General features: G+C 37.8%; 1 protein-coding gene across 1 annotated transcript; it reads left to right on the forward strand.

The window, feature by feature from the left end:
- The first annotated feature begins 13,191 nt into the window (after positions 1 to 13,191).
- On the forward strand, positions 13,192 to 14,157 carry LOC131408104 (olfactory receptor 56B34-like). Its single transcript, XM_058544662.1, has one exon. The coding sequence runs from the start codon at positions 13,192 to 13,194 to the stop codon at positions 14,155 to 14,157; it is 966 nt and encodes a 321-aa protein (XP_058400645.1).
- Positions 14,158 to 15,053: the final 896 nt, after the last annotated feature.

Raw genomic sequence — 15,053 nt, forward strand, 5'->3', positions numbered from 1 at the left:
TTCTGTTGACTTTATTTTTAATCCCTTTTATATCCTCTCATTTTTCTAAGCTCCCAATGTCACTACCTTAGTGCACACTCCCAGTTTCTCTCATCTGAATTGTTTCCCTAGATCTCTCAGGCTTTGCTATTATATCCTTCAAACTCCTCTCCACCCTGAAGTCAGAGGGTTTTTCCTAAAATGCAGATGCCATGTCTCCTCTGAGGTTAAAATCCTTTAATGAATATAATCTGTGGAATAAAATCATACATTTAAGACTGGCATACAAGGTTTTCAAAGGTTATCTTGTATGAATTTTCCTGAATCAGTTATAGTCATCATTACTATTAAAATTAATAATAAAGGATCACTGAGCATGAGATCACTGGCCTCTTTCTTTTTTCTTTGTCCCCGTGAATCTGCTTCTCTTATTCAAACTTTTCCTATGTCATCTCTTATCGTGATGTGATGATGATTCAATATTTCCGACACCCTCATGGTAACAAGAAGTGCCCATAAAATATGTGCTCTGTATTACCTTCTCCATGTGATTCACCTCTCGAACATTAAAACAAAACACTTGAAACTGCATATGTTTGTGTCTGTATGTTTGTCTTAAAAGACAAACACAGTCTGAAGTAATTGTATTTTTCTATGTAAGGGAGGGGTTCACAAGAATATGTATATTAAAAAAGTCAGGAATGACTCATTTCTTGTGGACTATGCATCTATAGATCACTTTTTTATAAATCAACGATGACTGCAATATGGCTCCAAAACTCTGAACATGGCAGCTACAAAATCTGAAATGGCTGATGGGCACATATCTCCCAGCCTTTGTTTCTTTCCAGATTCAAATCCACTTATAACTTCAAGTAACAGTAACATATTTCTATTGAGACCTTCAGGAGAATCTCATAGTCTTGCAAAAATTCACATTTCATTGCTTAACATTCTACATAGTAAGAAAATTAATTCTCTTTCTTAACTACTCCCATTCTACTACAGATTTCAGCCCATTTCTCACTTTTTAGCTGAGGAGTCAGAGAACAGCTGAGTATCTATAGAAGGCCACTCATCAATTCAATAGCAGCAGTCTCAGCGGAGCAGTGAAGGATGAAGCCAAACTAGTGTGGGCGAAGGAGAGAAGCAGAGATGCATGTGCCTGAGTATAACCAGCCTCTTCTTTGTGCTGCATAGTTTGTGAGTCTAGAGGAAAAGCCTAAAGCCACTCTTTAAGCATTAATTACCAAAGTAAACAAGAGGTCCCTCAGTGATTCTTAGAGTTAAAGCACAAGGGACTTTATTCCTAGGCACCTAAAAGGGAGGATACATTTAGCTTTTTGACCAGGAAACAGAGGACAATTAGTAAAGAAATGAAGCTGTACATTCCAATTTATTCATGTAAATTCAGTTCGTGCAACCTGTTTTCTGTAAAGCTGTCCCCAAATTCTGTAAGGCATCGTGGCAGTCTCCTTTTCTTTCCTATCAAACCACTTTACCAGCCATGTCACTGAACTGATTATCTTGCACTATAAAACCTGTCAGTGTGTCAGTCCTTGAAGAGTAGGGACTGTTTTGCTTATGGCAGCAGTCCCAGGACAAGTTCCAGAAGTGCCAGTATCGAATTGGTACTTGGTAATGTTTGCTGAATAAATAAATATCTATATGATTACATTAAAATAAGTAGATGAGTCTATAAAACAACCAAGAATTACAGGAACTTGACAAGACAGACACTGAACTTAAGGGATAGGAATGACATAGCAGACAGTGGGGTGTCTATGAGGGATGGACTGATTGAGCCTCAATGCTCCTCACCTGAAGTGATATGCTGGGTATCTCATGGCAGAAGCAACCCCGTTGACTCTCTCTGCCATAAGAGGCTACAACAGAATCCTAGGTGTGTGTTGAAATGAGGGACTCTTGTGGCCATATTGGCCACTTCTGCCACTGTCTCTGTCACTGCAGGCAGGGACGCTCCTCTATGAGCTGTGGCCTGTCCCTGTCTCCTTTATCTCCTTCTTAACAGCGGCATTGACTTTATGATATTGGTAGAAGGGAGATACAGAGACATAGACAGAGAGAGATTGGGGGAGGGCACAGAAATTGTGGGTACTTGGTGATGACCTTCTAGGAAAGGGAGAAATAGGAATCAAACACTCAGAGGCAGAGTTCAGGTGCCAAATGTGAGACACATAAACAATCAGGAAAATATGCCTGGTACAGGGCCACTGTTCTCCTAGTCCTGTGCTGTCTTTGAGGATGCATGCTTTAAAGTCTTGAGTCAAGGTTGAAGGAGACTCAGCAACACAGAGAAAACTTAGAAAAAGGGGAAAATTCCCAGGCTCAGAGAGATTCTACTATGGTCCTTTCTGCTAAGCTGCAGAAACACCCTGAGTCCCCACTTCAATCTCCACGATGACCTTCTGCCCTAGCTTGGGAGTAACCGTGATAAAGAGGATTTTGTATTCAGAAAGCCTACACAGCAATGTCTGAATACCAAAGAGGAAATCAAACACATAATTCAAGGTCCACGCAGCAAAAGTTGTCCAAGGATACAAAACATGAGTGCTAGCTCTGAGAAGATACAGGTAAAGTAGATAAATCAGCTGTATCTACATGCACCATATGTGATGATGAAGATGCCAACCTAGGAGCATGATAAAGCCTGGGAATGCCTCTGCTGACCATGAAAGTTTAATGAGACTGGTAAGTATCCTCAAGTTCTCAGATTAGCTTGCAGCAATGTGTGATCTGAAGGGCAGAAGCCAAGGCAAATAGAGCAGAGAGGGTTAGTTTTGAGGAGTCAGACCTGGGGAGAACAACTACTCTGAGAAAAGGGGAAATAAACTACTAACAGGTGTCAGACCAGAGGTATTGGAGACTTGGAGCCATAGTGGCCAAAAGAAATAACCCCTAACACAGGGGCTATGGGAAAGGCAGAAGTAGGCTGCCAGTGGTCTTCTCCAAAACCATTACAAAGAGATATGAAAAAAAGATATATTTTGGGATGGGATACTTCAGAATTGTCCTGTAATGAGGGGCATTATTCATCAGAGAAGTGTGAATCAAGCTCTGGGGAGTCTGGAGCAGAAAGCTGTCCATCTGCTGGGCTGCCCTGGGATTAGGGTTGAATGAGTCTGTTCCTGATATTACTTGACTAACCCCTGAGAGCACAGGAGGCCTTTTCCCATGTCAATGTAAAAAGCATTAGACCCTGGAGGATCCTTGAAATAGAGTGAGGAGGTCTTCTAGAACAGCACACCAAAGCAGGGCATCTCAGGGATCTAATTTCTTCTAAAACCCCAAACTCCAGGGACGTCAAGCAAATCCAGAGATCTGCTCTGAACAACAAAATGCTGAACACAGGCAGCTGAAGCCAGGAGAGCAGAAACAGCTACAGAAGGCATTGCAGCCTGAGAGCCTCTTCCAAGCCCTCCTGAAGTAGTAAGTAAACCAGTCTATGACTTGCATCCTGAGAGGTGAGGGAATGGATGTGCCGCATGTTCCTGTAATTCTGTCCTATCTCTGAATTTGTTTACAGGCCTTATCGTTGGCTTCCATGTTTGGTTTTCCTTGTTTGATTCTTCACCTTTAGTACCTCCCTTCTCTCAGGCTCTTCACTTTTGTAGAGACCAAGGTCTGTGATCAGGAAATAGGAGAGCAGTGAGGCTGAGCCCTAAGACACCCTCAAAAAAATGGGATTTTCCAGTCAGAAGACTGTGCAAACAAAACATCATAAAACAACACGCTCAAAAACCAGAAAACAAAACAAACATTGCTCAGTATTACATAAGAGACTCAGTAAAAGTGCACTGAATAAATGATAAATGAAAAGTTTTAGAACAGTAAATTCTAAATCCAAGATTCCCAGATCAGAAAGTAATTTCAAGAATCATTGGTATTAGTTAAAACACCCATTAAAAGCAAAAAAACTACTTCATTACATTTGATAAAATGTACATAACTTTAAAAAGAAAAGATATACTATTTAATGAAAATTCTAGCTGAATTTCCATTAAATTCAAATTAAAAACTGAAGCTATTTTCCATCACAATTTTACACTGATTATGAATTTCCAACTGTTTCAGTGAGATATCAAACAAAAATTAAGAGATGTTAGTATTTGTAAAGACAGAAAACATCACTGTTGTTTGTGTGTGTGTGTGTGTGTGAGGAAAATCAGCCCTGAGCTAACATCCATGCTAATCCTCCTCTTTTTGCTGAGGAAGACCGGCTCTAAGCTAACATCTATTGCCAATCCTCCTCCTTTTTTCCCCCAAAGCCCCAGTAGATAGTTGTATGTCATTGTTGCACATCCTTCTAGTTGCTGTATGTGGGACGCGGCCTCAGCATGGCTGGAGAAGCGGTGCATCGGTTCGTGCCTGGGATCTGAACCCCGGCCGCCGGTGGCAGAGCACGCATACTTAACCACTAAGCCACGGGGCCAGCCCAACATCACTGTTTTGAAGCAACTTTTTGGTCTACCTAAAATACCAAAGAAAGAGTATCAATGGGAAAATTGCAAGAATTGACAATAGTGTAGGCAAGTGGATGATATACTAGACAAAATAATGAAAAAATACAGTTGCAATATATAAAATAATAAATACAAAATGTTTACTAGCAACAAATAATTGGTTGTTATGATAATACAGGGGAAATGATTAAAAAACATTTAAAATGACAAGAGCTTATCCAAGTAGATGAAATAACAAAAACCAATATAATAACACTAAAAAAGATCAATTTAATGGGCTTCTATATGCTAGAAACATACAATGGAATACATAATGCAGAAAAATCGTATTCACTAAATATATCCCAAACTACCAAAATTCATAATGAAAGGAGTGAATAAGAACAGAATTGTAATAACAGATTTTTTTAAACATATAAACAAAGGCAGAGAGGGTCCCCCTTGCTAAAAGAAAAGCCTTGATGGTACAAAGATGTCACCTTTTTATTTTCAGAATTAATCTTCAGATTTAACAAAATCCCAACCAAAACTGCACAATTTTAGAACTCAGTGTGGGAATTCTGAGGTTAATCTGGAAAAATAGACATGAAAAGAGCTTTAAAATTGAAGAGAATAAGAGTATAGTCTCTTTGTGCATTAAAGTTATTATAAAACTAGAACTTTTAATTCAGTTTAATATTGGCAAGAAAATAACCATAAAGAAATATGAAACAGATTGTCCAGAAATAGAATTTTATACATATATGTGACAAAAGGGACTAATAATCAGTTGAGGAAAAATATAGAAGCCATTGTTTAAGTATTTAAAGTCAGTATTTTTACATACTTCTCGTTAACAGCAAAATTTATTCCATATAAATGCTATGGAAAAAAAAAAAAGGTCAACAAGTAAAAAGTTCAAGGCTGGGGCCAGCCTGGTGGTGTAGCAGTCAAGTTCCTGCATTCCTCTTCAGTGGCCTGGGGTTTACCGGTTTGGATCCAGGGTGAGGACCTACTCACTGCTCATCAAGTCATGCTGAGGGGGCATCCCACACAGAAGAACTAGAAGGACCTACATCTAAGATATGCAACTATGTACTGGGGCTTTGGGGAGAAAAAAGAAAAAGAAGAAGATTGGCAACAGATGTTAGCTCAGGACTAAACTTCCTCAAAAAAAAAAAAAAACATTTAAAGACTCAGGGATGTGAATATTCAACAAAATTTTGAGAAAAGAATGATAATCTGTATTTCTTATTTGGGGAGTGAAATGTTTTAATTATTTCATGAAAGCTAAACAGATCCTCTCCCCAGAGTAATAAATAATAAATAACAATGATGCCAGGATTTTTTCCATATAAATTTAGGAAGTTTACAGACTACCACGGAGACCATCCATAAACACTTGGTTCAAGACTCCACTTTAAGCCTAAAAGTTATAAAAATTACAGTGAATCTGCAGGCCACTTTTGAGTAATACCGACATCTTAACAATACTAACTCTTCCAGTCTGTGAACATGGGATATATTTCCATTTATTTGTGTTTTTAATTTCTTAAAGCAACATTTTGTAGTTTTCAGTGTATAAATCTTTCAGATCCTTGCTTAAGTTTATTCCAAAGTTTTTTATTCTTTTTGATTCTATAGTAAGTGAGATAGTTTCTTAGTTTCTTTCAGGTTGTTCATGATTACTGTATAGAAATACAATTCATTTTTGTCTGTTGATTTTTTAGCCTAAAAGTTTGCTGAATTTATAGGTTCTAACAATTTTTTGTGGATTCTTGAGGGTTTTCTACACATAACATTATGTTGTCTCTGAACAGAGATAATTTTACTTCTTTCCAATTCAGAAGCCTTTATTTCTTTTTCTTGTCTAATTTCTCTGGCTGGGGCTTCCAGTACTACGTCAAATAGAAGGGGGAGAAGCAGGCATACTGATCTTGTTCCTGTTCTCTGAAGGAAAGCTTTCAGTTTTTCACCACTGAGTGTGATGTTAGCTGAGGGCTGTTAATAAATGGCCTTTGATATCCTGAGGTAGCTTCCTTCTTTTCCTAATTTGTCGAGTGTTTTTTATCATAAAAGGATGTTGAATTTTGACAAAAGCTTTTTCTGCATCAATTAAGATGATCATGTGGTTTTTGTCCTTCATTGTGTTCATACAATGTATTAGATTGATTTATTTTTTTTTATAGTGAAACATCTTTACATTCCAGGAATAAATCTCCATTGGTCATGGTGTATAATCCTTTTAATATGTTGTTGAATTCAGTTTACTAGTTTTTTGTTGAGGAATTTTGCATCACTTTTCATCAGAGATATTGGTCTGTAGTTTTCTTTTCTTGGAGTTTCCTTGTCTGGCTTTAGAATCAGGGCAAACCTGGCCTCAAAGAAACAATGTACAAGTGTTTCCTCCTCTTTGATTTTTTTGGAAGAGTTTGAGGAGGATTAGGATTAATTCTTCTTTAAACGTTTGATAGAATTCACCAGTGAAGTCTTCTGGTCCTGGACTTTTCTTTATTCAGAGGTTTTTGATTACTGATTCAATATTCTTAACAGTTATAGGTATGTTCCGATTTTCTATTTGTTTGTGACCCAGTCTTGATGGACTTGATAGATTGCGTGTTTGTAAGAATTTATCCATTTCATCTAGGTTATCCCATTTGATGGCATACAATTGTTTATACTATTCTTTTATAATCCTTTTTATTTTTGTGAAATCAGTTGTACTGTCCCAGCTTTCATTTCTGTTTTTATCTGAGTCCTCTTTTTTTCTTAGTCAATATAGCTAAAATTTTGTCACTTGCTATTCTTTATGAAGAACCAACTTGTGGTTTTATTTATTTTCTCTAATGCTTTTTTATTCTCCATTTTATTTATCTTTGTTCTCATATTATTTTATTCCTTATGCTAGCTTTGAGTTTAGTTTGTTCTTCTTTTTCTAATTCCTTAAGGTGTAAAGTTGGACTGTTTACTTGAGGTCTTTCTTCTTTTTAATGTAAGTATTTTAAGCTATAAATTTACCTCCTATCATTTCTTTTGCTGAATTCCATAAGTTTTACTATGTTGTATTTTCATTTGTCTCAAGATATTTGCTAATTTCAGTTGTGATTTCTTCTTTGACCCATCGGTTATTTAAGAGTGTCTTGTTGAATTTCTAGATATTTGTGGATTTTTATATTTTCCTTCTGCTATTGATTTCTAGTTTCATTCCATTATGATTGGAAAAGATAATTTGTAAGATTTTAATCTTTTTAAATTTATCAAGACGGTTTTGTGATCTAACATTTGGTCTGTCCTAGAAAATGTTCCACTGGCACTCGAGAAGAAAGCGTATTCTGCCAGTGTTGGGTGAAGGTTCTGTATATGTCTGTTAGGTCCAGTCGGTCTATAAGGTTTTTCAAGTCCTCTATTTCCTTACTGATCTTCTGCCTAGTTGTTCTCTCCATTATTAAAAGTGGAGTATTGAAATCTCCTACTATTATTGCAGAGCTGTCTATTTCTCCTGTCAATTCTGTCAAACTTTGCTTCATATAGCCTTTTTATTTCTGTGTTTGGTGCATATATGTCTGCAATTGTTAAAGCTTCTTGTTGAATTGACCCTTTTATCATTATATAATGTCCTCCTTTGTTTCTTGTAACAGTTTTTGACTTAAAGTCCGTTATGTCTGACATTTGTATAGCCACTTCTGCTTTCTTTTGGTTACTATTTGCATAAAATTTTTTCCCATATTTTCACTTTTAACCTATGTGTGTCCTCAGTTCTAAAATATGTACACAGCATATAGTTGCATCCTGGTTTTTTTCATGCATTCTGCCAATCTCTGTGTTTGATTGGAGAGTTTATTCCATTTACCTTTAAAGTAATTACTAGTAGAGAAGGACTTACTGTTGTCATTTTTTGTTTTCTAGTCTTATACTTTTGTTTTCCCTCATTTCCTCCCTTATTGGCTTCATTTATGTTTAGTCGATTTTTTGTAGTGACACATTTAATTCCCTTCTAATTTTCTGTTGTGTATATTCTATAGATATTTTGAGGGGGATTATCATAAAGTTTATATATAACTTTCTAAAGTTATAACAGTCTGTTTTAAACTATACGAGCTTAACTTCAAGCACATGTGAAAATCCTACTCCTCATGTTATGTTATGCTCCCCTTTATGTTATTGATGTCACAAATTACACCTTTATATATTCTGTAAGCATTAACATACATTTAAAATTGTTTTATGTGATTTTGTGTTTTAAATCCTAAAGAATAATTAAAAGTAGAGTTACAAAGTAAAATTGCAACAATATAGGTTCTAATATTTGTTGATGTGTGATAGTTAACTTTCTGTGTCCACTTGGCTGGGTCACTGTGACCAAATACATGATCAAACATTATTGTGGATGTTTCTGTGAGGTTGTTTTTGAATGAGATTAATATTTAAATCAGCAGATGTTGAGTAAAGAAGATTGCTCTCCATAATGTGGATGGGCCTCATCCTGTCAGTTAAATACTTGAAGACAACAAAAGTCTGACCTCCTTTGAGCAGGAGGGAATTCTTCTGGAAGACAATCCTCAGACTTGAACTAACACATCAGCTCTTCCTTTTTCTGCTGCCTGCCAGCCCACCTGCAAATTTTGGACTTGGCAGCCTCCATAATCAAGTGAGCCAATTTCTTAAAATAAATTTCTGCATAAAATAAATAAATAAATAAATACACACACACACACACACACACACACACACACACACACACATTCTATTGATTCTGTTTCTCTGGAGAACCCTGGCTAATACATCATGTCTTTACTTTTACAAGAGAATTTTATATTTTTCTGACTGAGTTACCGTTTAACATCCTTTTACCTCAATTTGAAGGACTCCCATTAGCATTTCTTGTAGGGCAGTTCTAATGCTAATGAACTTCCTCGGATTTTGTTTTTCTGGGACTGTTTTGATTTCTCCCTCATTTTGAAGGACAGTTTTCCCGAATAAAGAATGCTCAGTTGACAGTTTTTTTCTTTCAGTGATTTAAATATATCATCCCACTGCCTTCTGGCCTACAAGGTTCCTCCTGAGAAATCAGCCAATAATCTTACTGTGGCTGCTTTGAATGTGATAAGTAGTTTTTCTCTTACAGCTTTCAAGATTTTCTCTTTGTTTTTGACTTTTTGTTTGTTTGTTTTTGGTGAGGAAGATTAGCCCTGAACTAACATCTGTTGCCAATCCTCCTCTTTTTGCAGAGGAAGATTGACTCTGGGCTAACATCCCTGCCCATCTTTCTCTACTTTATATGTGGGATGCCTGCCACAGCATGGCTTGACAAGCAGTGCATAGGTCCACACCAAGGATCCGAACCTGTGAACCCCAGGCTGCCACAGTGGAGCAGGTCAACTTAACCACCATGCCACTGGGCCAGCCCCTGTTTTTGACTTTTAACAGTTTGGTGATAATATGTGTTGGTGTGGGTCTCTTTATCCTACTTGGAGTTCATTGAGCTTTTTGTATTTATATATCCATTTCTTTCCTCAAGTTTTGGTATTTTTCAGCTGTTATTTCTTCAAATAAGCTCTCTAACCCTTTTTCTCTCTCCTCTCCTTCTGAGACTCCCATAACGTGTATATTGGTCTGCTTATTAGTATCCCATTAGCCTCTTAGATTTTGTCCACTTTTCTTTATTCATTTTTCTTTTTGATCCTCAACCCAATAATGTCAAATGACCTGTCTTCAACTTTGCTGAATTTTTTCTTCTAACTATTTGAGTCTGCAGTGGAACCCCTCTAAGGAATTTTACAATTCACTAATTTTATTTTTCAGATCCAGAATTTCTGTTTGCTTCTCTTCGACCATTTCTCTCTTTGTTAATATCCTCATATTGTTCATATATTGATCTCCTGATTTCCTTTAGTTGTCTCTGTGGGTTCTCCTTCAGTTCTTTGAGCATATTTAAAACAGTTGTTTTAAAGTCTCTGTCAAATAATTCCAAAGCCTGTGTTTCTTTAGGGTTGGTTTCTAGAGATTTATGTCTTTCCTTTGAATGGGCCATGTTTTTGTTTCTTTGTATGCTTTGAGATATTTTGTTGAAAATTAGGAATTTGAAAAAAATAGACACCTCTCCCTGTCTTTGCAGACTGGCTCCATGCAGATGGAGATCTTCACTACTCAACCCAGCAAGAAAGCTTAGTGTCTTCACAAGTCTTTTTTGAGGATGTCTCCCTGCTGGGCTTGTGCCCATGCTTTTCTTTTCCCCAATTGCCTCATGTAGACAGCTTCTTTTAAACATCTTAATTTCTCTGAGTCTCACCCATGCTTCTTCTTAGAGCTTTAGACATTCAATTGTATACCTGGTCTGTAATTTCTTTCACCCAGGTTCACATAGGTCTGTAGAGGCATGCAGTCTCACATGTTTCTGTACCCACCACTTCCTTCAGCAGCCTCCAACCTAATATACAAATGATGCCATCATTGCTGCCTGAGATCCAAGTCAGGCAAGAGAGGACTCAGTCCCTCAGGCAGCCCCCAGATAAGCCAACCATCACAGACAAGTTCCACTTTTTACCCTCAGTCACAAGGGAGGGACTGGGAACTGGGTGGATTCCTACTGCCTGCACCACACTGCACGAGGGAGGGAGTGGAGCAAGGGTGAGAAAAATGCCTCAAAAATTCCTGCCATTTTGAATGTGGCATTTGCTTGACTGGGCATTCACTTGGTTGCTACACATTCTTACTTAATTTCTAGAACTCCCACAAAGCTATTTTGGTGATTCTGCGGCTTACTTAGTGTTTCTGTGGGAAAAGAAGGACTTGGAGATTTTTAGTCCACCATTTTGCTGACATGAGTCTGTCAAGTATACTTTTTGATACAATTATTGAAAAATTCTCCAAAAACCAAAGAATTAATAAAATCAAGAATGTAAAAATGGGGGCAGGCCTGGTGGTGCAGTGGTTAAGTTCAGCATGCTCCTCTTTGGCAGCCAAGGGTTCGCAGGTTCGCATCCCAGGCATGGACCTACACCACTTAACAAGCCATATTGTGGCAGTGTCTCACATGCAAAATAGAGGAAGATTGGCACAGATTTTAGCTCAGGGACATTCTTCCTCAAGCAAAAAGAGGAACATTGGCAACAGGTGCTAGTTCAGGGCCAATCTTCCTCACCAAAAAAAAAAGAACAATATAAAACTGAAGAGGACCAAGTGTGAAAGGGCCAAGAGTAAACCCTAAAATTACTTCAACAAAAAATGTGTCATGTGTACAATAAATGTCTGCTATTTCCAACTTATACCATATAGCAATATGGAAATGGTTAAAAGTTTGTTGCCACTTCTCCCTCCTTAAATCATTTATTAATAATATTGATGATTTTAAAATACAGCTTTAGCTATGTCTTTAACATTACTTTCATAATCAGAAGAGGAAACAAATGGTATTCTATAGAGTATTGACTATTGGCTAAGATTTTATGGAAAGAATGCTGGAATTAAATGCAAGATATTAAATTTTTGCTGTAGCTTTGTCACTTATTAGTGATTTTAATAAATGATTCTCATCTAGACAAATCATTCAACCTCTGCTTCCTCTTATGAATAACAATACCTGTATGGTGAAGATTAAATGAAAAGGTTTATGTCAGAAAATATTTTTCAACTATAAGGCATTCAAAGTGAAAGACTAGTTAGGGTTCTCATTGTGGCTTCTTATACTCTTCCTGAAGATCCCCAAGAATGGAGGCAACACCTCTACCCTCTAATTGTACTTCCTTATTATGGCTCAAGTGTATCCCTCAAAATTTGTATCTTGAAATCCTAACCTCTAGTACCTCAGAATTAACCATCTTGCAGATAAGTTATTTAAAGACATAAGTAAGTTAAAATGACATCTTTACAGTGGGCCCTAATCCAATATGACTAGTGTCCCTAAGAAAAGGAAATTTGGAAAAAGACATATGTATGCACAGAGAGAAGACCACGTGCACAACAGAAGAAGAGAGCCATCTACAAGCCAAAAGGAGAGATCTTAAAAGAAGCCAGCCCTGCTGACACCTCGATTTTGGTCTTCTAGCCAACAAAACTGTGAGAAAATAAATTTCTATTGGTCAAGTCACCCAGTCTGTACTATTTTGTTTTGTAGCCCTTGAAAACTAGTTCACTCCTGAAATGTCAGTTTCTTCATAATGTATGTGTCTCCTTTTTACATCCATGTCCCAAGATTTCAGGCACATAAGTCATTAAAACTTCACTTTTGGGGTCCGGCCCGGTGGTGCAAGTGGTTAAGTGCGCGCGTTCCGCTGCGGTGGCCCGGGATTCGCCAGTTCGGATCCTGAGTGCGCACCAATGCACTGCTTGGCAAGCCATGCTGTGGCAGCGTCCCATATAAAGTGGAGGAAGGTGGGCACGGATGTTAGCCCAGGGCCAGTCTTCCTCACCAAAAAAAAAAAAAAAGAGGAGGACTGGCAGATGTTAGCACAGGGCTGATCTTCCTCACAAAAAAAAAAGAAAAAACGTCACTTTTATTATATTAAAATCTTTATCTTAAGATCTATCTTGAGCCTTCTTTTATTCTTAGGTTATTCTTAGGTTATTCTTTGCGACTCTTTTTCCCAGAGTCTCAAAAGAATAGAGGATGCATTATGCTAATAAGAACTGAGTTATTGTTCATGACTCTTGCACCTCTACACAAATTTTGACACTCAGCTGAGCTAACCACAGCCTGTTCTTGTTTCCTCTTAATTCACAGGTAGATGCTGAGAAGCAGGCATCACATGATATGGATACCACCCTGAATATAACCAATAACTCAAGGTTTCAAGTGTCCGAATTCATCCTGATGGGGTTCCCAGGCATTCATCAGTGGCAACACTGGCTCTCCCTGCCCCTGGCTCTGCTCTACCTCTTAGCTCTTGGTGCCAATCTCCTCATCTTGATCACCATCCAACATGAGCCTACCCTACACCAGCCCATGTATCATTTCCTTGGTATCTTGGCTATAGTGGACATTGGCCTGGCTACTACCATCATGCCCAGGATCCTGGCCATCCTCTGGTTTAATGCCAAGGCCATCAGCCTCCCTGAGTGTTTTGCTCAGATGTATGCAATCCACTCTTTTATGACCATGGAGTCAGGCATTTTCCTCTGCATGGCTGTGGATAGATATGTAGCCATTTGCTATCCCCTTCGGTACCCCTCCACAGTCACTGAGGCTTTTGTGATCAAAGTCACATTGTCTGTCATACTCAGGAATGGCCTTTTGACTATCCCAGTTCCTATACTGGCTGCCCAGAAACATTACTGCTCCAAGAATGAGATTGACCACTGCCTGTGCTCTAACTTGGGAGTCACTAGTCTGGCCTGTGATGACATCACCATTAACAGATTTTACCAGTTGGCCTTGGCCTGGGTTATACTTGGGAGTGACATGGGTCTGGTCTTTGCTTCCTATGCTTTGATTATTCACTCAGTGCTGAAGCTGAACTCTGCTGAGGCAACATCTAAGGCCCTGAATACCTGCAGCTCTCATCTCATCCTCATTCTCTTTTTCTACACAGCCCTTATAGTAGTATCTGTCATCCATCTGACAGAAGGAAAGGTTCCCTTCATCCCTGTTCTCCTCAATGTGCTGCACAGTGTCATCCCCCCAGCACTTAACCCCATGGTGTATGCCCTTAGGACCCAGGAGCTGAGAGTGGGCTTTAGGAGGGTGCTTGGTTTGGGTGAGAATGTGGCCAGGAAGTGAGCCAACTTTACATGACAGAATTTTATAATTGGTGTTACAGAAAGAGCTCAGGCTTTAGAGTACAGCAGTCCTGGGGAGTTTTTGAAATTCCACATATTCTTATTGCTAGGAACATCAATTGAAATTAATTCACCAATTTTATCAATCATACTATGTGAACAGCACTGTTCTAACCGTTTTACAAATATTAACTCATTTAATTACCATAACAATCCTATGAAGCAAGTACAGTTATTATTTACACGTTTTACAGACGAGACAATACAGTTGAAAAACTTGCCCAAGGTCAGAAAGAAAGGAAATCACAGAGTGAAATTAGAAACTCAGCAGTCAGGCTGCAGAGTCCCAGCTCCTTAACTCTTTCTCTCTAATCAATCTTGCTACTAATTTTTAAAAGTGTAAATTAGACAACAATAAAAAAGAATATGTAACTAAGTGAAATTATAAATAACTTGTCTTTCAATTTAAAAAAAACATGTTCATTTAAAATTTGCCAGCAATTTTCCTGTCTAATGGTAAATACAGCAGATTTTAAATCCTCTACAGTTACTCTGGAGGACCCTATTAGTTATATAAATTTAAGTCAAAAATTTGACAGGAATTATTTTGTTACTTTATAAACTCTTTACCACCTCTTGAGTTCACTTGCATTAGAGCCCAAAAAGGAATATCCCAACTGCTTTTTTTTTTTAACATTCAAAACTACTTGAACTTCTCTAACAAATTAAGAAAATCCTAGTGAGAACTAATGGTTCATTGGAAATATAAAGAACAGCAACGGTATCTAAAGGTGAACTTTTCTGATAGGAGAAATGATGTATGTTTGGGGACAAGGAGAAGGAAAAGCTAGGCAAAATGTTATTTCAATGCCAGAGTATAGATCAGCAAGGGTGAAA

The sequence above is a fragment of the Diceros bicornis genome, chromosome 7, assembly GCF_020826845.1.
Source record: "Diceros bicornis minor isolate mBicDic1 chromosome 7, mDicBic1.mat.cur, whole genome shotgun sequence".
NCBI classification, from domain to species: Eukaryota; Metazoa; Chordata; class Mammalia; order Perissodactyla; family Rhinocerotidae; genus Diceros; species Diceros bicornis.